This window comes from Plectropomus leopardus, chromosome 8 (assembly GCF_026936395.1).
Source record: "Plectropomus leopardus strain MGB_pleo_1.0 chromosome 8, ASM2693639v1, whole genome shotgun sequence".
Classification (NCBI taxonomy): domain Eukaryota; kingdom Metazoa; phylum Chordata; class Actinopteri; order Perciformes; family Serranidae; genus Plectropomus; species Plectropomus leopardus.
Window position 1 is genome coordinate 18593679 of NC_142183.1, and position 23889 is coordinate 18617567.

The following is a 23889-nucleotide window of genomic DNA, read 5'->3' on the forward strand; positions in this document are numbered from 1 at the left end:
ATGTGCCTGTGTGTATTCATTCACATGCTGTGTCCCTTTAGTAGTCATGCCGCCTCGTTGCCATCTTAAGCTAACAGAAGGCGAAGTTGCAAACCCTGAGGATACAAGACTGTCTAATGAAGCCTTAGTCAGCTGACTAACATTTAGCCCTGGCCCCGGAGAGTTCACACATGTACACAAAGAGCACATACACTCCAGAAACTTCTGTCCAAAATGCCAACTGCCTGGAGATGTGCTTACTTTTGAATCATCTCAGTGTGCCTGAAAATGTGTGAGGTGAGAGAAAAGAGCCTGGAGGATGTTTAAGCTTTTGTCGTGCAAAATGATACTCAAGTAACCTGTTAAGAGAAGAAGAGCTGAAGGAGAGATAGAGAGTAACTCCTTGAGAAAGCTTAATGTAGAAACTAAGAATGGCGCCGTCTGTGGCATGTGCATGAAACGCAGCAGGACAGCGTCAGATTGAAACACTACTGGAAATTATTTAATGTAAGAAGCCCGAGGGCGCTAATAGGGTGGGAGGGGAGGTGGACGGGTACCACAAATCCGGACTTCGATTTAGGAGTTCAGCATTTGCTTCCTCTTTGAATGTGGTGTTTTTTTTCTACGCCTTACCACATACCTCCTTCCCCTGATCCTAACCAACCATGACAGTCTGTCGTCTGTTGACGTCCAGGTGTTGGTTGTCATGTTGCCAAAACATAAGCACATACCCATGATGTAGGATATCTGCCATTTGCCCAGGGAGAACGGAAATTGATGCAGTCAATCACATTTCTTTAACATCTGTTGGGTTTACACAGCCCATTCTTATATTGAACTTATCAAATAATGCCACTTAATCAGTGATTTCAGCGTCAGACACCGATGCCAAAAGCCACCTTTTGCAGCAGAATGACATGTCGGCAGGCTGCATCAGTTTGTAACACGGCAGCAGCTGGAAGCTGGAAAGTCCCTATAGGCAACGTGTCCAACAAACCCCAGACTTTTACCCAGGAGCCCACAGTTCGATTTCCATGTAAATGGTGAGCCGAACCATGATCATGTGCTTTTGCTGACCTAACCACATATTTGTGCTGCACAAGGAAAAAATGTAAATAGGCTGCAAGGTATTTTAGCGACATTACAATTTTATTTTGAAAAAGACGGTATGCATCTAATGAGCAGAAGCTGTACATTTCCTGTGAAAACAGAAGTGTATCTTGAAAAGAAACAATGCATTTGACAGGCGTTAATTGATACGCCGTCCCGGAACATCAACAACAAACCCAGAAGCATACTTGTATTATGTAGACATGAATGTTATTGATCAAGCAGCGATATAAGATGAGTTGGGGTGAGAATGTGTTGACATGTACTCGAGCGTTACAGAGAAACCAACACAACATTTGGAAAAAAGTATGAACACTTGGAAGTAGTGACAAGTTCGAAACATGTGCATGTATCAACTCAAAAGAACCCATACCGTGATAAGAATTGACAAGCCTGTCACTAATAATTATGAATAAAATACTGCAGGACAGAATGACCAATCAATGCTCATGTGATTCATTAGGTCTGCTTGTTGCTTTTATTTCCCTTTATTGAGCCAGTAATCAAGACATCATCTTCAGTCCGTTCCTGTAATTCTTAACATTATTGTCTCGATAGACAAAAGTCAACAAGACTGGCCATTGGGAACAAAAAGAAAATGTTTCATTCCATCCACTGAAAAATCAAAGATGAAAGAAATCATTGCAGCTGGATTAGTACAGTACACCTTCTCCTTGGCTAACGTTGGTAGCAGTGACAGACAAGTACGTTATGATGGTGACAAGTTATATTAACTTTCTCAGATAATTACTGAAAATGGATTCAAGTAACGTCTGAGAGCAGACTGCAATCATCAAGCATACAATATGAAGGAAGATGAAACAAGTGAAGAGCCAGGCTGTTCCAGGTCAGTGTGTATAAAATACTGTACAACATTATTGCTGCTGGTTTGCTTGGTGATGGATGCAGACGAGCACTGCTTTGATGAAACCAGCGTACTGTACCTTTAAAAGAAGCATGGTAAGTAGCAACAGCCCAGTGGTCATTGGTTTTAAGGTTTTTTTTAGCACTATTGTAACATACCTTCTTCATTTCAAACACTGCTGCTTAACAATATCACAACAGCAGCTTGTCATAGAATTGATCAGTCTATTATTAGTATCAGTCACACAGTGAGGTGTGTGTGAGGGTTAAAATAGGCTGGGCACCCCTCACACACTCAGTCAGTATTATTTTAGCAGTCCAACAATTAGCTTTTTTGTGGCCCCTCTCACTTTCAATGCAAATATGAAAAATTCATACAGTATATGTGATATTGGCAAAATGACACAGAGAGGTGATCCTCGTCTATGTATGACCACAGGAAGGATTCATCTCCGCTGACGTGAGGCCCATATCTGCAAAATGAGTCTGCTTGTGAGTTTCTGTGGCTTTATTCATCTTTGGGCTCTATCTGTCTTTGAGTAACCAAAAACAAACAAAAAAAAAGAACAAAGAACAGTTCCTTGTTTTATGCCCCCATAATGCCATGTTAGGACAGTTAGAGAGACAGAGTGGTAGAAAAGAGCAAAATCAAGTCTGGTCTAGACAGAAAAAAGTCCTGAGTTGCTGTTGCCCGGGTAAACTTTTCTGATCAGTTATAGGAGTCAACACACGTTAAGTTTAACACAATGAATGTATATAAAGATGGACGCATCTCCACATCCTCCCACTGTACTAAATATGGGTGCTGGCATCTTGCACTGGTGACATCATTTGGAGCCACAGTCTCTGCAATAGCAATCAGGAAATCCTAGCTGCAGTAACGAGTTACCGCCATGGATTTATAAAGAGAACCAGATGGTTTGCATTTCATAGAAGAGTGAAGGAATCCACCTCCCTCTGCCTCTGATTGACTTACATGGACATCTTTAGCCTTACCCTAACCAAGTCAACCAACACAAACAACAAGCACTAGCCAGTCATATGGATCATGTGGTTCCTCTAGACTTTCCAACTGTATCTGACTGGAGGGATCCTTATAATGAGCTAATTTGAGGGGTTATGACACTCAAAAAAAAAAAAAATCACTGTTTGGCCAGTATAAAAAATGGCTTCAAAGCCCAGCGCACTTTCTGGGGGCCTGGTTCCCATCTCTGCACCCCTTTGACACAATTACCATTGGCGCAATTGATAGCAAGCACGATTGATACACATACTGTCAGGCATGTCACACCGCATTATTATAGCATCAAAACTAAACTTATCAGAATAATGACTATTTGAACAAATATTAGCTTGATAAAAACTACCTAAAATAACAGAAACCATCTTTAAGAAAAATAAACTTTACTTGATGTGTACGTTGAGTTTTTAGTTTGACCCATATTCCATCCACAAACATGGCAGCGGTGTTTATGACCTATACTGCAGCCAGCCACCAGGGGGCAACTGAGATGTTTTGGCTTCATTTTTGGGGAGTTGTCGTCCATCTTTATATACGATCTATACTTTAACCATTTTAATTAAAAGTTTTCTTTTTTAAACACTGCTACATGCCATTAGACACTGCGGATCTATGTTGATCCCCAACAAAGAGTGTCATGGCTAATAGAGGGTTTCACGTTATGTTTTGAAATGAAAGATTAATTCTGGTTCATTCTTAACATGGGTCTTATTTTTCTCATTTTGGTCATTGTTTCTTTTGATTATATCATTGAATATCCCACTCAGTGCAATATCTGTGCACATATAAGTAAAGAAGGTCAGTGTTGAACCAGGGAGTTCATTTATTAACTATGATACAACAGACATTTTACGTTATAAATGCACTGTTTGCCCTTTTTTTACTCATTCAAATTAGTTTGGCTAACCCAGGGAATTCGGGTGTCCTGGTACCAAGTTTGGCGCACATCCTGTGTATCGTCCACATTCCCAGATCACCTGTAACAGTGCGATCTAATTCATTCCAGTCTACTGAATGGCCAAACTATGAAAATAGGACCCAAGTTGTTCCATTAACTAACTGAAATAATTTGATCCCATTTGCTGACAGATGAGTGGAGCAGAGGATGGCAGCACACATGAAAGATGATGGGACAAGGGGTGGAAGTAAAGAAGGGAGCAGGTGGTGGCAGAGGGCTAAAGTGCATCATTATAATCTCCCGGTGAGCGTGTGGTGTGAGGCGGACGTGTGAGTTCATGTGTCATCAGAGCTCTGTTTTTTGGGGGGGCACTCAAAGTTCATGATGACATTGCAGACTTCAGTTACGGTCCATGTCATCAATAATGGGAGTGTTGTAACTCTGGAAGAGAGGCTGCATGAACAGGCCCAGCGTCCCGACCACACACACAAACACAAAGATCCACAGGAAGAGACGGTCGATCACCATGGCCACGTACTTCCAGTCCTCAATGATCTGCAGAGAGAGGTTGGATTTTAAATGTTGTTACTGTTTCCTCTCCTGAATTTTTTTTTTCTTTTTTTTACATATACATTTTTGTCTCCACTCAATTCCTAATATTATATCTAATCATTTGTTGGCTGAAACAGTGAGGTTGCTGTGACTTGTTGTGACATAATATAAAGAGGTACAAATTCATAAATTACTGAATTAAAGCTGTTAATGGATTTGCTTGGAGGAGAAGCACTTTGTACCACATCTGCTTTGGACTTTTTCCAATGTTGTGGCTAATTTTCCTCATGCTCAATAGTGGAACAAATTTGGCATCAAATCACAAGCAGTGCAAGTGAACCACTACTGATGTACAACATTTGGTTGAATTCCTACAGAAACACATAATAATAATGAAGAGCTTTATTAAGCTTTAATTTATAAAAACGCAAACACAGTCATTTATAAAACATATATGTTGGAGATTACCCAAAAACATGGCCCAAAAGATGTTCAGATTGTGTCTAGATCTAAAATAGGTGAGTATGAACATTATTTACTGTAATATTTACTGAATAATATCTCTGTCATGATGAATCACTAAAACAAATTATTAGGAAACTTGTACATAAAGACCAAAAGGCGAACAGATGGTTTGTCATTCCACCATGCTAACATTTAGTAAATAGCATGAAAGACAAAGTAGAGCTATTAGTCTTATAGATATTTGGTTTTAAACCAAAGTATAGGATACATTTTGACCTGAAGGTGGTGCAAAAAGAAAATTCAGATGATCAACAATGTTATCATAATACATCCAGTAGGAACCTGAATGTCTGTGCCAAATTATTTGGAAATCTATCCAATGGTTGTTGAGGCATTTCATATAAATGTGTACCACCAACACGTTCTTATCCAAGGTCGTCAGGTCATCAAATAGTCTTTTTCAGACCCCGCTGTGTGCAACAATGATGGCACCCTTTGGCACCTTTATAAGATGTAGCCATGAGATGTAGGTTACCCACAGCTTTCTCCTGGGTGAAACACATCGTAACACGTGGTTATAATGTTGTCAACGCTGTGGTTAAGTTTTGGCAACGAAACTACTTAGTTAGATTTTTAAAAAACATTATGCTTTGGTTTATAATAAGTACAACATAATATGATGAAGTACGTGACAGATGTAAGAGGCTATGTGATGTCACATTAACACTGAATATTTTTACCAAATCTTATGGTAAACCACTCAAAGGCTGTCCATAAATGTCAGCCCTGTGGTGGTGCCGGAGGAAAAGTCATTTTTCCTCTGAGGACTGTGAATGTCCATGGGAATCTATCCAATATTTACTGAGATAATTCAGTCAGGACCTTAGTGGTGGACCAACCAAGATTCTACATCACTGCCTCCATAATAGGAAGAGGGGCGCTACTGCGGAGTGACTCCTGACAAGGCTCAGTGTGGGAGTGGATTAAAACAAGCAGGCGAAGAAAAAGCTTTCACAGCATGCTGCACATATTTAGATTTCAATCACGCATGTGTAGATACCTACCCCTTCATCATCATCCTCGCTCTTCATCTTCTCAGCGATGTAGCGCACTCCATCCACCGCATCCTCCACATCAATGTTACACTTGAGCGTCATCCTCTTCCTGAACTCTGTGTTCTCTGACAAGTCGCTTATCTTCCAGCCATAACGTTTAGCCGAATCCTCATTCACAAAAAAGGACGAGGAGGAATCTGCCATTCCCGCAGAACTCCCAGTCCCTCCATCGGCTCCACGCAGCTTCTGGTCAGAGTATGATCGCTGCTGGTGTTTTTTCCGGAACTTCTCACGGATGTTGGAGCTGCCTGGTCTCCGCATGAAGAGGAAAGAGGGGAGCCGGTAAAGGAAGACACGCTTGACCCAGGGAGGCATGGTGTGAGTACTGGGGGATCGATGGTGCACATTGAGCACGCAAACGCTGGTGACGATGGAGAAGGTGACCAGCACCATTGTAAACATCAGATACTTTCCAATCAGAGGCACTGCTAAGGACGTGGGTGGCACAATCTTTGAGATAAGGAGTAAAAACACAGTCAGGGCCAAGAGGACAGAGATACAGAGAGTCATCTTCTCACCACAGTCTGACGGGAGGTAGAACACTAGAATAGCCAGTGACGTGATCAGGATGCAGGGAATGATCAGGTTGATGGTGTAGAAGAGAGGTTTTCTCTTGATAATAAAGTCATAGGTTATATCCAGGTACCTGATGTCATTAGGGTCTTCATTCTTGCGTCCAGGCAGTGAGACAATATCCCACTCACCACTGGGTTTGAAATCGTCACGTGAGGCGTAATCACTGAGGAGAATGAGATCGATCTCAGTGTGGTCATAGGTCCAGGAGCGAAACTTGAGGGTGCAGTTCTGCTGGTCGAAAGGAAAATCCCGGACTTCAATTTTGCATGCTGACTTGTAGATAGCTGGTGGGAGCCAGTTCACCTCGCCATTGTTGGAGACAACAGCATTGGAGTAGAAGGAGACTTCATAGGTCCCATCAGCACTGAGAACAGGAATGAGGGTAAGAAAAAATCTCAAAGAGAGACTGATTACTGGAAGGATCGTGCCTAATCACACTGAAGACTACCACTCACTCATTCAAACACACGTCTACACCATCTTCACACATGATTTTAAGGATACATTAACTTTAGGAAAGATTGTGAGGGAATCAGAGTGGAACTGCTTCTCTGTTTTACAATGAGGTTGTTTGACTATCTGATAAGAAGAATTTTTCTGCAGAACCTGCACTTGCACTTTTTATAGTTTAAGCACATTTGAGCTGATAGTACTTCTTTTGTTTAATTTAAGTAGGATGAACACAGGGTTTTCGCTTTTAATGAAGTATTTTATTCAATTTTTGCGTTGTGCTTTAACATGAGTAAAGACTGCATACTTCATCCACCACTAAGTGAAATGAATCTACTCCCGTCACAGACACATGATCATGTGAAGTGAATAACATTAAGCATTTCATTATAATGCAATGTTCTGCTGGCATTCATGTGGATGACACTTGACACTCCCTGATGGCGGTGCCCCAGATGCACAGTGGGGCTCTTGGACCAGACTTGGCTCTGACCTGTTGAGGTATAGAAACAGGATCTCTGGGGGTGACCTATGGTGGCACCAGGCCATGGGCAGTAGATCCTTTGAGTTCTGTGAGTTGTGAGGTGGGGTATCACAGCATAACTGTATCACAGCAGCAGACCAATAAATATGCATAGGTGATCCAATAAAACAAAATCCTGTTGCTGAGAATGGAGCTGGCTGATAGCAATGAGGTAGTTAGATTTGATATTTGAGCAAATCATTGCAAAGTTTGTTAATCTTTGTGTCACTTTGCATTACATCAACAACAAGTGGGGGCTGACTGAGCAAGTGTTTTCACATCTGAATGTTACGGTTCATCATGCAGATCAGCGTAATGGTAAAATGGTGTGCTTCATCAAGAGCTGGGGCAGGGCAGGTCCGGATTTTACTTGAAGATAATTACAGGCAACAGTTCTGTTCCAGTTCTGAGCTTTGTAGGTGTAAACAGGAACTGGTTTGCAATTACTTTCTGTGCTGACTGATGGCGTGTCGAGAAAAGGATTTCATGACTGTGACTCTGCAGAGGTGACACATGCAACAGTTATGTGTGCTGAAAGTTAACGGATGTGTGATTATCTCAAGGGAGGAGCTGAACCTGGGACACATCCCAGCAACATGGCAACAACTGCTCCCCTCACCTCAAATCTGCTGAGACTGACTTTTTTCCAAGGCTGAAGGTGATGCATTATAGAAAAGTGGCCTATCAATTATAAAGTAGGTCAGGAATCCAACCATCACACTCGGTCTCTAATGCTTTGGGCCCTGCTGTGAATATGTGGACTAATTAAAAATGCAGAGGCTCCACCTGCTCACTGCAACCTCTGGTCCCCCAGACTTGGCCAAAGACCTCAGCTTGACATTGTAAAGTAGTGCTGATCATCTCCCATCATTTTGCCTCTTAAGCCATTACGCTCTTTATGTGGTCTTTAGCTGACCAGCAAACTGGGCTCATAAAAGTTTAATGCCTGTATAAACTGTGGGGTAACACTGCTGACCAAAACACAAAAGCTACAAATCCCCACAGCTGTACGTTCATCAAACTTTCAATCTAAGGCTCATCTTTGACTTTGGGTACAGTAGAAAACTATTAAACCAACAGGTGTACATCATTTAGCAAATTGTTTGTTTGTGATATGCAGCAGCACGTTTCCTCCCCATAACTACCTCCTAATATTTTATTTGAAATGTGTGAAATATCTATAACAAATGGTCATATGATCTATAACAAAAGGCTGTGGTAAACTCTCCCTTATAAATATACATATATATGGAATAACTTTTTTAATATATTCATCATTTACTGTTTGCCCTTGAAGTCATTTCCCATCCTGTTAGCAGTTAGCAGTTTCTTGCCATCCAAAAAAAACAAACAATTGCATTTCCATTGAGACCATTTTCAGTAACATGTTTTTGTTTGGGAGGGAAGTCAAAGAAAAAAAGTAGGGCATATGCTTGCATTCATGTCTTTTTTCCTTGTGTCATTATGTTTATGTGTTTGATAAACTCTGAATTTTTTTAGCACTAAATCATAGAAAAGCTGATCAGATCAAAGAAATAAAAAACATATTTGATAGTTATAAATGCTATGTTTATGTGTAGAGGGTTTGCTTGCTAACTCTGGACCAATCACTGAGCTAAGGCTCAAAATTTTCCACCCTTTTAGGTCTATAGACCAATATTAACTTTTCCAATCAAAAGGATTATTATGGTGGTGATTATGGTTATCCTATATTAACTAAATTACTGTTAATATTACGCAAGACACTAGCAGATGGGAAAAAGACCCAGGTGTTGACCTATATGGGTGACAGATGAGGTGAGGCCTTCGTGTCTGTCAGAAAAACACTCCAGTGGTTGGGGGCTGTCGGGCTAATTTCTCCTTGAATTAGCTTACAACATGTATTGATTTTCCCTTGGAGCTATTTCATACAGCTGCAAGATGATTTTTAGACACGCACACAAAGTGAAAGCGTTGTCCCATCAATGTTTTGTGCATTCCTGCTCAATGTGCAAAAACACACAATGTACAGCAATGTCAAGAGTAGTTTGAGTCTGCAACAGTGAGTGTTATAGTGCATTGATTTTTCTTGACATTTTGACTTTAAATGCTATGATTTGATTGTATCGATCCAATGTACATATCATAATCAATATTTTGAAATACAGCTGAACCATGTTGGGAATTCTGTCTAGTTGCTGCAAGATGTACACCGGTTTCTGTCAATAAATAATACATTCTTTTTTTCTTAAATGTAAATGTGATTAAATGCACAGTTGTCTTTCCTCCAGGTTTTATAACGTTGTATGTCCCTGTCTCTCTTTTCTGTAAACCTGTAATCTCTCTTCCCTTAAAAATTACTCATCATCATGGAACTGTCTGCAGACAGTCTAGACAGCCTTAACAACACATTTTGGCTTACTCATTATCCTAAAAGAAGTAAGCAAAAAGTGGAATGAAAAGGGAAAGATAAGAGGATAGAAGGAATAAGAGGATATGAGAAAACATTTTAGGAAAATGGGGTTTTTGAATAAAGTTTGCTCATTGTTTTTGTTTGTTCCTTTTTTAATCACTTAGTTTTATCACACACACACACACACACACACACACACACACACACACACACAGAGACGTACTTGTTGTAAAGGACAATGTCAGGCAGCCAGATGTGTTGTGAAGGGAGCCGGATTTTCTTGATTCCTTCGTACTCATCAGGGTTCCACATTAATCTGTAGTCATTCCATACCTGATGAAGATGTGCATATATAATTCATTCATTCATTCAAAACTCACATACATGCACACACATTCACACAAATATAGAGACATGTATTAACAATCACAGACATAAAATTGCACACATGGTTACACAGTAAAATACATGCAGCCAGAATCAAACATAAACATATCAGTTCAAATATAGCAACACACCCACTGCTTCAGTCAGCCCCTATTTGGCAAAAAAAAACCCACATTTTAAAGGTTTTAAAGGGAAATTTCACCATCTAGATTCATAAATCCTACAGGTAAGAGTAAAAATATGTATATTTGATTTGGGGGCAAACTGTCCTGTCAAAGAGTTGGACACAAACACACATAGAAAGGAGAAAAAGAGAACGGGCAGGGACACAAACCTGACTGAGCCAACAGTTGGTGGTCATGATCTGCTCCCTCTCATTCTGAAACACAGACAGTAAAAGTATGCTTTGACAATATTCTGCACCATGTGCGTTCTTGGATTATCCTAAATTAGTAATATACGCCTCTATGATAACAGCATGTGTGGATTTGGATTTGAGTGCTTTGTTTTGTTTTTTCTTCTCACCACGTTGATCAGCTGGGCCAAAGACACCTGGATGTAAATGGTGACCTGCTGGCTGTTGTTGACAGCTGGTCTGATCAGCTTGTTGTAGCGCTCCGGTGACAACAGGTGACTCACCAGCCGCTCCTCCACCTCCGCACACAAGGCAGCTGCAAACACACACACAGAGAGAGAGAGAGAGAGAGAGAGAGAGAGAGAGAGAGAGAGAGAGAGAGAGAGGAAATGGTTTTTAAAGAACATACAATCACGATCATGACCTGTATTAGCCCATTTGTCCAACACAGAAATGGCCAACCATGTAACACAAAAGCCAACAGTCTGTAGGTTAAAATGAAAACTAGCACCAGTAGGCTATACTCCAGTTAATTAAAAGTGAGGTAAACACTTTATGCAGTCTGGTTTCACTTGCCTATGAACCTCTACAAGTATTAAACACAATAAAAACACCAATTTCAGGCTTCATGTCAGTGTATCTGGTGTGACTCCATGGGTAGCAGTGGTTTTACAGGTGGAGTCAGCAATTCTGGAGAAATTCTGATGTTTGAACTCAACATGCAAATAAAAGCAACGCTGCCATCAGTGCTCTTTCAGAGGTTTCAGTATTATCTCCAATGCTATTTGAGTTTCATTACTCATCATGTAATAGCTCCGTTCCTTGTGGACCCAGGACGTGGAAGAGGAAGAGTTTTGTGTAGCCACTTTGTTTGTTTCCCATTTACAGAACCAGGGCTGTGTGTGAACATCAGATTTTAAAAAGAAAAAACTTCCCAGCACACACAGAACAGACAGTTAGTGGACCGTGAGGAGACATTCACTGAATTTGACAAAAAGTGTATTGGGTTAGAATCGCTGACTGCACATTCAAACCTCTTGCATGAATAAACACTGAAAAGGTCAGATACCAAAAAAAAACACAAAAAGTTTTCCATTCCGCTTAAATGGCATGAATGTAGTATAAATGTTCAAAGGTTTTGGTTGAATTTGCAGAAGATGAATCCTTGATTGGCAAGTATTTTCACAAAAACTTATGACCAAATCCCAGTCAGCATTAGCATCCTACCATTACGATGCTATCTGTAGCTTAGTCAGACAACTCGTGTTTAAATTGTTTATTTCAACAGCAGAACAAAGTTAGAGTTTAGCATCTAGACGCAGACAGTGGGAAGTGATGCTAAAATATCAATCCGCCCCAAGCCAGGTGGATGCTAAGGTGGAGGTGGGGCTGAAACAGCAGGCAGCAATACAGATGCCGGGTAGCAGTGGCATTGACAAGGCACAGGGAGAGCTGGGAATTTTGCAGTTCAAAAGAACCATCAGATTCAGTGGGTGTGATTTCTTGACTACAAATGGAGAGTGAGGGAGAACATGTGGGTATGAATTTTCACTCAACTAGCTTGCAGGCGTCACTCCATTAACCCTTTGAAACCTGCGTAAATTGGCTTGATTTTTTTCAAAAACATGGGTAGAAGGCAATGGGCAACTCAACAAGACACAGCCCCTTGTTTTTTTATTTATTTATTGCAGTTTGTGGGACATTTCTAGTCAAGTTGTGCCAAATTTGTTCCTCATGTTTTTGAAGGAAATCAAACCAATTTGTTCAGGGTTCAAAGGGTTAAACACTTTGTAAAAGGCATCTGAATGCAGCACAAGAAAACTGATATCAAACCAGGTTTTAAACAGTAAAATGCTACATGCTATAATCAGCAAACTGTCATTAACAAGCTCACATGGCGAATTCTCTATTAGTACTGCAGAGGTGCTGACCCCTTTGCTCAATAGGGTCCTGCTGCAGAGCTCCAGACTGGGGCCCACATCACACACTGGGAACCATCTCCATTTCTAGGACGCATGTTGGGAAATTGCATGTATTATCAGGCTTCCTTATCAATAACTAATATTTGATTAAGTAGAAGTTATTTGCTGCTTAATGTTATGTTACCTGTATAAGTTACAGTTATATCAAAATATAAATGTTGTTTTATTTACCATACTATTACTGGTAAAGGGCTTGTGGCTTGTACAAACTAATGACCACGTTACCCCATCATGATGATATTTCTGGTAGGCATACACACTTTCAGATTTCTTTCTCCAAGCTAAAGTCCGGAAAGGGTCCAGTGGAGGAGGTGGGCCTCAGCTTGAAGCTCTTTCACTAAAGCCTTCTCTCTTCCCTTGCTAGTCTTTGTTCTGCTATTGTCGATAACGAAATTGTTTTTCTCAATAAGGGCGTCTTTCATCATTGTTTTTATTAATCTTGAAAGTGTTTTGTGTCCATATTCTTAATTAAAAGGGCATCTACAGCTGTAGTTGATATTAAAATATGAAATTCAACTTTTTCACAGCAGCATATCCCATATCTCTTCTGCACGCTGTCTAAGCCTCATGGAAGCTATTCCAATTTACTGTATTTCACAAGGCTAAAATATCCTCTGGTTGTTATGTAATCTCATCCTGTCATCTTGCCAAAAATGTCAAACTGCAGCTCTGCACAACTGCCTTAAATGACTTCATTAATTTTATCATCTCTGTGGAGTGACTACTGAGACGATGCCCTCATATTAGGGTAACATGATGTGTTGAGGGTGATCACTAAACAATCACTTTTGGTGACAGGACACCTGGGGCCTTGTGTAACAGTGATCTCAGTCATTGACTCCATTTGATCTTACAGATGTTAAATAGAAAAAAGAAAGCCTGTTCATAAATGAGTTTGATGCAACCTTAAATTCAGCTTTACAGCCTGATCAGATGACTCACATCTGTAAGAGGTGTGACAGAGTCAAAGCGAACAGGTTAAAGTGGCTCTGATGTTAAAAAAAAATTGCACAAGGTATAGTCGGTACCTTACAAATAGATGAGGTTTTGTCGATCTCAACCTTCTTTTAATTAAATAATAACACATAACCTGACTTTTATAATATTCTCTCATCTGACTTATGCTGGGGCAGTGTTATGATATACAAGGGTATTTTATCCAAAATACAGACACTCCTCTTCCTAATAAACTGATTTGGAGATGCTGTATTGAGGCGATGTACTGTAGTGCACAGCACATGCCACAAGAGGTCAGTCGTTACTGGTGTTAGAGGCAGCTGAGCTGAAAAAGATGGTGACTGCCAAGAGGTCGAGATAACGTGAAAGACAATAAAAAAAATGTCCAGAAACTTCAAGAAGAGACGGCAAAGGAAAAACAGTGTGTATATTTTCACATCTAACTCGGTGAATTAAACATTTATTTCAACCAAACTAGAGTTGGTGATTACTATAACAATAAAAAGACTAGCCAAGTGAGTTTAATTATGTGCCTGTCAAAGCAATGTATGTATTTAGTGGGTATATAGGTATATATTTGTATTTTTCTGTTTAATACAGAAAATAAGTGTAACAGCTGACATGCATGGGACACATTTGCAGTGCGACATATCTGCCACAGTATGCCCACAAGCCACTGAAGCTGATAAACTGACCTCAAAAGCTGTGCCACGCAGGCATCACACAGCTTTTTCTCTATTTTTATACAACTAGTCTATTTTTCTTCACTGTATGCGGCTCTGTGAGCCTCCAGCAGCTAAAAACCTACGTAGAACTGTGTAGAAAATTAGCACAATCTGTTTGAAAATGATTAAAAGGAATACCTCATTGTAAAACAGCAAAGCAACCTCATTTTTAAACATTTCACATTAAAATAAATCAATAGCATCAGTGTATCCCAGTAGTCAAAATAACCCAGTTAATTAATTGAGTAACAGTTAATATACCCTATGCTTCCAAACCCTTCATCAACAATTGCATAATCACTTGGCAAAACTCAATATACACACAGTAACGCTGGCAGCAAGCACACGCTGCAAAAATGGAGTCTGTGTAGCTAGTATAAAACTCCGCTCCGCCCCCACCTACGTGTCGTGATGTGTACATGCACCACGTAATGCGTCGGTCAGAATATTTGCTTTCTTGACATTTTGTGAAGTGTAGTTTATTAGCCTTTGCAAAGAGAGCTTGTGGAATGTAACAAACTTGCCACTTCAAAGGGAGTGCCTGTTGTTTGTTGTTGTTTTTTTTTCACAATTATAATCATATAACGTATTAACAATGAAATGTCAGCAAGGTCTAAAGGTTTGACTAAAAAGATACCACTCAAGCCTATAGTGACTTGTTTGTCAGCTCCCTGATTATTGCTGACTCTTGATTATCAGTTAAACGGGATCATGATGAGAAAACCCAACAATATCCGAGGCACACAAACGTCCAGAGCAGTAGTTGGTGAAGCGATGGCTAAATCTCGTGCTGTGAGGTCTCACCAATTAGGTCCTCAGATGAAATGAGTGTATAATGAGATTGATGTGTGTGTGTGTGTGTGTGTGTGTGTGTGTGTGTGTGTGTGTGCGTGTGACCGCATGCCACGCGGGTGTGTGCCTCTCTGATCTGTTTCTGAGATCACAGACATGATTTAATACTGTATTTAGTGACAGTCCAATACACATATATATGCAAAAATCTCTATACATTTTTCCCTTACAGACATTTCATTGAACATATTGCATGTAAGCAATGCACGCAATCTGCAGCCTATATGCAAATAATGAGTCATGTTTGAACACATGCACACACACACAGTCACAGAGCACCCGCAGGGCTGATTTTGTTTCATTTAATCAACAAAGAACTATGTCTGACTGGGTCACAGAGCTTCAGTGATAGTGGGTGATTTGAAAATCGCGGCTGTTGCCAGACTTTTAAACTTATGAAAAAAATCCAAGTTACCTTATTTTGGCTTGTTTGTTTTGTTTTGGGTTTTTTTAATCTGCATATTCTGCTGCCTCTCTGCTGAAAATATAAATATTAACCTGTTTTACTCCTGTACAAGCAAACAGGCACTCACTGTCACACCCGCTTTCATTTAAAAGCCTTTTCTTTTGTGTTTTGTCTTGTACCTGTTCTTCTCTGTTGTCTTAAATTCGTTTTTATGCCCCTAATTTTCCAGAAGGCTTGTGTGACTGCATTGTTTGTGCGTCATAAATAAACTTTGCTTGACATGACTGGTAGCTATGGCTTCATACAATACAAACTGGGGGGTGACAAGAACGAAAAAAGAGAGAGCAGTGGATTACATAAGAGGTCAAATCTGTGTAAAGCACCAGAAGACTCCATCTTTAAAAAAAGTACTTTAAGTATGATTAATTAAGATTAATCTAAGTCTCAATACGAGTTATCTTGGGAACATGAACACGACACCAGAGAGCCTGAAAAGTAACTAATCTTCTGTAAGTAAGGAGGTTTTTCTCTGGACCTTTACCTTCAGCTGAGCACTGTAGCGAAATTGAAATCTGTCACGGCAACAAGTCCCCTCAGATTCCTTCCTCTATTGTCAGTCTCCCAGTTGTTTATATTTCCTGCCATTCTTTCCTCATGCAGCACTTACACATCTGCTTCCAATTCGCTCGTCATGTCCCCAGATTACACACCTGTTTTCTGGTGTGTCTTCATGCCTTTGTGTCTTTTTGTTCTGAATGTTTGACCTGTTAGTTTTGTACCTTTGTCCCCACCTGTTTGTCTCTCAGACATGCATTTATATCCACACTTTGCTTAACCCTTTAGAACCTGGATTGCCATCAATTCTTCTTTCTTTCACAAGCAATTATATGTATGGAACCTGAATTTTTTATTTATTTTTTTTTTAACATTGGAAAAAGGCAATAAGCAATTTGACAAGAAATGCTGCAATAAAAGCCTCAGTTCTCTCCAGACTTTGTATATCCAAGATGACTGAATCAGGATATCTTTAATAAAATATTCTTTTATATTTTCATGACATTTACTGGAAAACTCAGCCTCACACACAGCCAGGCTTTCTTTCTATTAGCTGAAGACCTACATCTGGAAACAACCATTCAAGATTCAGAAGACAGATGAGTCAGCAAAGTGTCCAGTCAGGTGTAGGAAGAGTTTGTGTTGATGTCATACTGAAGGATAAAAACTGTCAGTCCTCTACTATGTAGTGCGTTTGAAATGACGTCTGTCCAGACCACAGTGAGCTCTGAGAAAACTGTGGTCTCCTTTTGTCCATTCAACGAAAATTCACCTTAAACCAAAACCAAAAAAAAGATCAGAACTCTGCCATTTTTTGGGCTCCAGAGCTTCAGCCGAGTGGGGAGAGTGTGGGGTGCTGAATATGGGGAGGACTCAGCCAGACATTTCTCTGTTCTCAGCAGAGATGGACAGCACAATGCTGCAACACGTCTTGAGGTATTAGATTGTTATTCTACAGTTTTGTTATGTGTTAATTAAAACACACAAAAAGTGTTGCGTGTTTTAGGCATGTTTATAATCCTGAGGGGTTTTGGTCGGAAGAGGTAATATCAATGCACTTTTTGCAACATAATGATGTTTTGTGGGGTTTTTTTCGTATCATGGGTAAATTACACACCCACAAAAAAAGCTTATATAATAGGGTCTGAATCTGAGAAAACGCCAGACAAAGCGCAGTGACACAGAAGAGCAGAAACAGCATATTAGCTTCTCAAGCTCCAACAAATTTAAGGTTTGAGATTTTTATTTATTCATTATTTCTTTGTTTTTGTCAAGGAAAAAATAATATCCAAATCCCAAAACTGAAAATGCAATACTTACCCAATAAATTAATATCCAAATAGTCAAATATTCTGGTAGAGTTTGTCACTATCCTAACCCTGCATATGACAACAGTATGGCCAGATTCAATTTAAGCTACAATGGACGAACATTTTCAGCAGGAGATATTGTGCTATAGTCGACTATCTATTGAAACAGATGTGCAAACACTGATATCAGCAATATCCTTGTGTCCAGGCATCACAAAAATGTGCAGTTGGCAGCTCTGGACAACCATGAATATTGTTTATTTTGGCACTTTGCTTGCTCTGGTTGCCAGCTGTCACATCAATATATGTCCAAGATAGAAATATTTTCAGAGACATGTCAGAATCAAACTGAAAAGAGGAACTACTGAGCTTTAAAGGCAGGTGCAGGAAATAGAGATATATTCTACACTTGGTCAGTCCACATTAACCTCCAGCAGGCTTCCATCTGAGGAAGAGACGGGAGAAGTGTCCGACATCTGAGCAACTATGACATGACACTAAAGCTCGAGGGTAAATGTCTTCAGAGGGCTCTGAAACCCAGGGCTCTGTCTGTCAGGATTAGACAGCGAAAGGAGGCTGAGACATGAGATGAGAAAAGAACAATAGACACATACACACACACAAACACACAATAAACAATAAACTGCATGGAGTGTGGGAAAAAACAATTCCCAGATTAGTATAATCATCTGATAAAATGAGAGAGGATCATGCCGTATTATGGTGATGATTCATGGCAACAATTCATTGTTTATGTTTAATACGGTTGCACATTGCTGCATAGTAGCATGCAGTATTGTGTGTATTGTATTCATTAAAAGCTACTTGTGTGATTTTGGTGGCCTGGGAGTCGAGACCACACTTTTTATAAATCCTGTTAGTCCAGCTCAATGTTTAAGCTTTACTGTGCTTTCGTTAATTGGATTAAGGCTTCAATATAAAAGCAAGGGCCGCCAAACCACCAAGCAGTGACAAACAGATAGCTGGCCACAAAATGCACAGAATTATAACTACAGTCAGTATCTACACTGTTAAAATAGGAAAAAAACAAAAACAAACGCTAACGCAAACACAGTGATTGCAAATATGAAGTTCATTTACTTTTCTCATCCCAAAATTAACCACATTTCTAGTTGAAACAGGGTTCCTCTGTGTTTTATCCAACAGCATGTGGCCAAATCAGGTGCATCTCAAGGACAGACACTTTGTGAAGGAGAAAAAAGCACCAGAGCATGCTGATCAATTTACTGCCATTAATAGTGCAAACAGACTAACGTTTCAACACCACTGTGTCTTCATCAGAGTTTAATGACTCTGACTGTGATGAAGACACAGTGGTGTTGAAACGTAGTTTGCACTGTTGCACTATTAATGGCTGTAAATTGATCAGTGTGCTCAGACTGCACTTTTACTCGATCTTATCCGTAGATGATACTAACAACTAAATAAAGGACCCCACGATCATGCCTGTTTAGTCCAGTGGAGGTGTTCAACTGGCATATACACTTATTAAAGTTTCTAGTATTTGGGTATACTTGAAATATGTGGCCCACTGGATGTGTGTGGTTGTGTTTTTCCTGCTGGCCAAGCTCGCAAGTTCCCGCTCGGCTTATAGACTTTACATTTTGATGATGTCACTGATTTTTAAAATGCTTCGCTTTGCTCAAGGAAAGTTTTCCAAATATAAAACCTCCAAGTATCAAAAATTCACCATATAAAGACCCACAATTCCTCTTGTTTGCAGATCAAGGTGTCCTGTCAACAATTTTAAAGAGGTTTTTTTTATTATCATAATAGTGATCTATGGTGAAAATGCTTTTTTGGGCTTCAGGGGATTTTTTCGCTGCAATACTGCACGCGGCCACCGGCAAACATTGAAAGCAAGGCTGAGTGGCATTCCTTGTGGCCTGGTCTCATCACAATCTCAGACAAAGACTACTGAAGACCACAACTGGGGATATCACTTAACGGCCTGAGCAAAAAAGGGTTGTTGAATGAAGATGGTTGAGTTGATTTCACCTCCTTAATATTTGTTTTGTTTGCTCATAGAAAACAAAGGTAAAATGCCAAACATAAACTTCACCTTTACAATGCTTTTAATAATTTATAAATACATTTCTAACGACACACTTACACACACACACGCTTGTATAGAGTAGATTGTGTTTTTATGGGAACATGGTTCTTTAGGATCAATTTACGGAGTGTCTATGGTTTGCATTTTCCAAATTTTATTGTAAGTTTTCTGTGCAGTTTGGGACTCGCACAGATCTTAATCCTGACTTAGTCTCAACCTCTCAAAGTCTGGGTCTTGTCTCTGCCTTGATGCACTCTTGTTTTGGTCTAGAGTTGGTCTCAGTATAAGTGGTCTTGACTACAAAACTAACCATAAAGGGACTTAAAAACCAGCCTCTCAACCTCTGCTGCATTGATTTGGTTGTCCCCTAACTTTATGAATGTGAAATACTGAATCACTGGTTCAGCTCTTTAATATCAGCACATATTGGTTGGTGTTTTTAGAAAAACTAAGGCACATACATTGTTGAAAATCCCAACTTATTAAATTCTTATCCAAACCACCATGACCTGCAATGAGGTCTTACTGTAGTGCCTTTATCCTTTGCTTTCCTCTGGCTGCTCACTGATTTCTGCCAGAGAGAAAGATGAGATGCCATGTTGTCTTAAAAATGCAAAGAGGGCTGCGTAAAGACAAACCCAGCACAAAAAAAGACTAAACTCTTTAAGGCTTCATGTGACAAGTGGAAAGGACTGAGGAAGCAGCGCAGTATGGGCTGTATAGAAGCCTCTTGTTAATGTTAAAACAGTAGATGAGGCTAAAATGAGATGTGTATGAGGTCGATGTAACGGAGCATTAGGGAGTCTACCAGCAGGTCCCATCACACATGTATGCACACAGACACACATATACACACACTCTGGTCCGCCTCACTGCACTCTCCACACCTCAATAATTTATCGCCGCTAAAATAAAAATGCCATCATCTCACAAGCAAAGGCTCAACCACAATCAAAGATTATTCTCAGAGTCTTTCGAAACCAGATCAAATCAACATATCGTCTCCATCGCAACATAGAGAGCTCGTAAATATAACAAAAAAAAACATTAAAACCGCTATGTCGCTGCTGTGTTTGGGTGATGCAGATGGAAGAACAGGCTGTGTCATCAGTCCGGTGTTCAGAGAGAAAAAGCATCCAAATTCTGCATCCTGTAGGTTCTTTTTTAGGGTAGTGAATTATTCAGTGCCTTGCCATCTGGGGTGGCCTTTCTGAGGCCAAAACAATTTAGGATTCAGCTGTCTTTGGCTTTGCTCAGTGCACTGCTTGTATCAGTCGTGCTATAAAAGACACCCACATGCCACTCATATGCATCTGCAGCCACATGGTCAAGTTCCAGCAAGACATTTCTCGTTGCTCACAGTGGATCTATTGCCTGAAAGATGTTTGTGTTTGCCCTATAACTTCATCGCCACAGTTCGTCATCCGTACGTGAGGATAAAACAAACAATTTAATTCTCAGCCCAGTACCCAAATAAAATGTGCCATTCATGCACAGATATGTTACGTTTGTATGTTTCATACATATGACGTAGTTCAGATTACATGTTTATGAGCTGAGTTTCTCATCAGAAGAAGTTATGGTTAGAGGATGAGACCCAGGACACACATCAGACAGCAAGAGACCACTGTTCAAGAACAACCAAAGAGGGAGTATTCTAACAAAAGTTAAGGACATTTCAAGCCATGTTTGTAAAAAAATAAATAAATTTTAACAACAGATTGAAGTTTGTAATGACAAAAGCGAATGTGAGCTCGGGACATATCCAGCATTATTTGACAAAAGTATATACAACAAAAATGGCATTTTTTTTAACAGGAGTGTGACATTTCCAGCCATGTTTGTAACAAAAACAGACATTTTTAACAACATTTTGGGACATCTCCAGCAGCAAAAGTGGGTGTTGCCATGTTTTTAGCAACAAGAGTATTTCTTAATGACATACAACATACAAAGCCAACATTTACTCTGGCAATCTTTTTTTTTACTACAATGGTTTTCTTTTCCTGTCCCAGCCCCTCCCTTGTGTCTTTCTGTCCAGCTTTGCTCTTTCCTCTCAGCAGTGACAGGAACAGAAGAGACAATGGCAGCAAGAAAAGTGGCTTTCTTCTGTCCTCAACTCCCTCAGTGTCACTCTCACATGCACCCACTGTTGTTTTTTTCCCAAAAACATCTGAGCAGCTCTCTGTGGCTCAAAAGCCACATACATCTCTGCTCATCCTCGCTCTCATTCAGAGAGCAACATCCAAACAAGTGTGCCCACGCAATGACTAATAGTTTACTATGAAGTGTTGACTCACCGATGCTGAGCCCTCTCAACCAAACATACATCTGCAGTTATGAGAAAGCAGTTTTTAAACCCGTGAGAAACAACAGCCATAGAATAACCTCAGGACAAAACTTTGAGCTGCATGTTTCTGTCTGCCCACATGTAAAGCTTCACCCAAGGCTCTGCAGAGAAGCAGAGTCAGGGTTGTCACACACATATAGCGTGTGATTCCCCTTCTCACATTCCTAGGCATTTTTCAAGCTTTAAATGAGCAAAACATCTAATCAGGGCTCGCTTTAGCACACATATGCACATTTACTACAGTGTGCACTGATACTGAGAGAGACACGGTGGACGGGATTGCGTGATAAGCAACTCAACATGTCAGATAGGTTACAGCACAACAGAAGGACAGGGAAAATATATGCAGAAATAAAGAAAGAAATATGGCATGCATGACGTGACAGAGAGTGGCACAGAGAGTGACAAATGACTGAAAGCAAATATGTCCCAACAAAGTGGCTGCCTGGATTGTGTCATTGTAGCAGCTGGGTGAAGTTTGATAGGAGTGACATAGCCATGGTCATGCAATGCCTCAGCTGCAGGCAGGTGATACTGGAAGAGTCATAGGAAAGGGGCAAAGTTGAATCTCTCCCACAAAAAAGGAGGAATAAAGAGGTCAAGGAAAGAGAAGTGGGGGAGGAAGGAAGGACAGGATGGATACAATTAGAAGGAGACTTACTAAATGAATAGATGCACATATTGCAAAAGGTCTGCAGTTGAAAACTTGATAACTTGAAATGTGTTTGCTCTGCAGGCACTGGACTGAACTAAGACTTGACTGTTTGCATTATTACATCAACCATTGTGCTTTTTGCCTGTCGGTCTACTTGATATGAACTGTTCATATCATATATTTTTCACATTCATGTGTTTCCATTTTGTGTGCTCAGTTGTAATTGTTTATGGTGCCTGCTGCTGGAAGTGAGCCACCATGCTGTGCCAAAACAATCTCCAATAATTGGCAATGATTTAAAGTAGTATCATTAGAGCATATGTGCTCTCTAGGTCAAGATTCACTTAACCCTTAAAAAAATCACCAGTTGACACCAGTTTTCTTGTGTTGTATTCACAATCACAATCATTTAAACCCTTGAAACCAAAACAAAATGGTTTGATTTATTTTAAAAAAAAAAAAAATTTAAAAAGGAATGTGCAGCTTGGTGAGAAATGCCTGCAAACTGCAAGAAATTGGTTAAAGGGGACAAGAAAAACTGCCTGAAAATGAAGAGAGTAAGACAGAAAATTCTTAGAAAATTAAGAAGAAAACTAGGGGTGGGGGTTAGAAAATGGTATATATATTTATTATGATGATGTATGTAAAATTATTTGATAGAAAAAAATTCTTGTGTTATTTTTAGCACTTTTATTGCAAATTTTCAGGTTATTTTCTTGAAACTTTTACTAATTTTCTGCCAATATTTTGGGTCATTTCTTGTAAATTTACTCATATCTCTCTTCTTATGTTCTTAAAAGGAATCAAGCCAATTTGTCAGGAATCAAAGGGTTAGATAGTTTTAGATAGTTTATAGCATATGTAAGGTACTATAATTATAAGGAGGGGGTCAATAAAATGAAAAATGCATACTATCCCCCCAATGAATTTTGTGTTTGTACTGTTAAAGTGACACATAAACATAACTTATTCGGATATGTATTTTATACAATAACCCACTTGCCCTCTTTATCATCAGGATCGTCTCTATCTGTCTAGCTATCTGTCTGTCGTAGAAAATTATTATTTTATACTATTAATTTATGTCAATGTAATCATGAATACTTGTATAAATGTATGATTCATCCATGGTCATGTTAAGGTATTTTCAGAGGCCTTCACTGTCTGCATGCCGACATGTCAGGAGGCTCTACAGTGTCTGAATGTTAAGAGCAAGAGCAAGTCCTAAGAGACCTTTATACTACACTGACAGGCACATCTATGTCACATGTGAAATGTACTATTTAAAGATGAGCAATACTTCTGTTACTGTAGGGTTTTTGGTATGTCTCTG

At 39.7% G+C, this 23889-nt stretch overlaps 1 protein-coding gene across 3 annotated transcripts in view; it reads right to left on the minus strand.

The window, feature by feature from the left end:
- Positions 1–1113: 1113 nt before the first annotated feature.
- The window catches only part of chrnb5b (cholinergic receptor, nicotinic, beta 5b), a 30044-nt gene continuing 7268 nt past the window's right edge, over positions 1114–23889 (minus strand). For 2 of the 3 annotated variants that reach the window (XM_088081025.1, XM_088081024.1), the window contains 5 exons: positions 10858–11003; positions 10667–10711; positions 10169–10278; positions 5954–6944; positions 1114–4427 (listed from right to left, as the gene is read on the minus strand). In XM_088081025.1, the coding sequence (XP_087937151.1) occupies positions 4272–4427; positions 5954–6944; positions 10169–10278; positions 10667–10693 (1284 nt within the window). In that variant the 5' untranslated portion in view covers positions 10694–10711; positions 10858–11003 and the 3' untranslated portion in view covers positions 1114–4271. Of the gene's footprint in view, positions 4428–5953; positions 6945–10168; positions 10279–10666; positions 10712–10857; positions 11004–16150; positions 16289–23889 lie in introns of those variants that run through there. The other variant, XM_088081026.1, reaches the window with a different exon arrangement.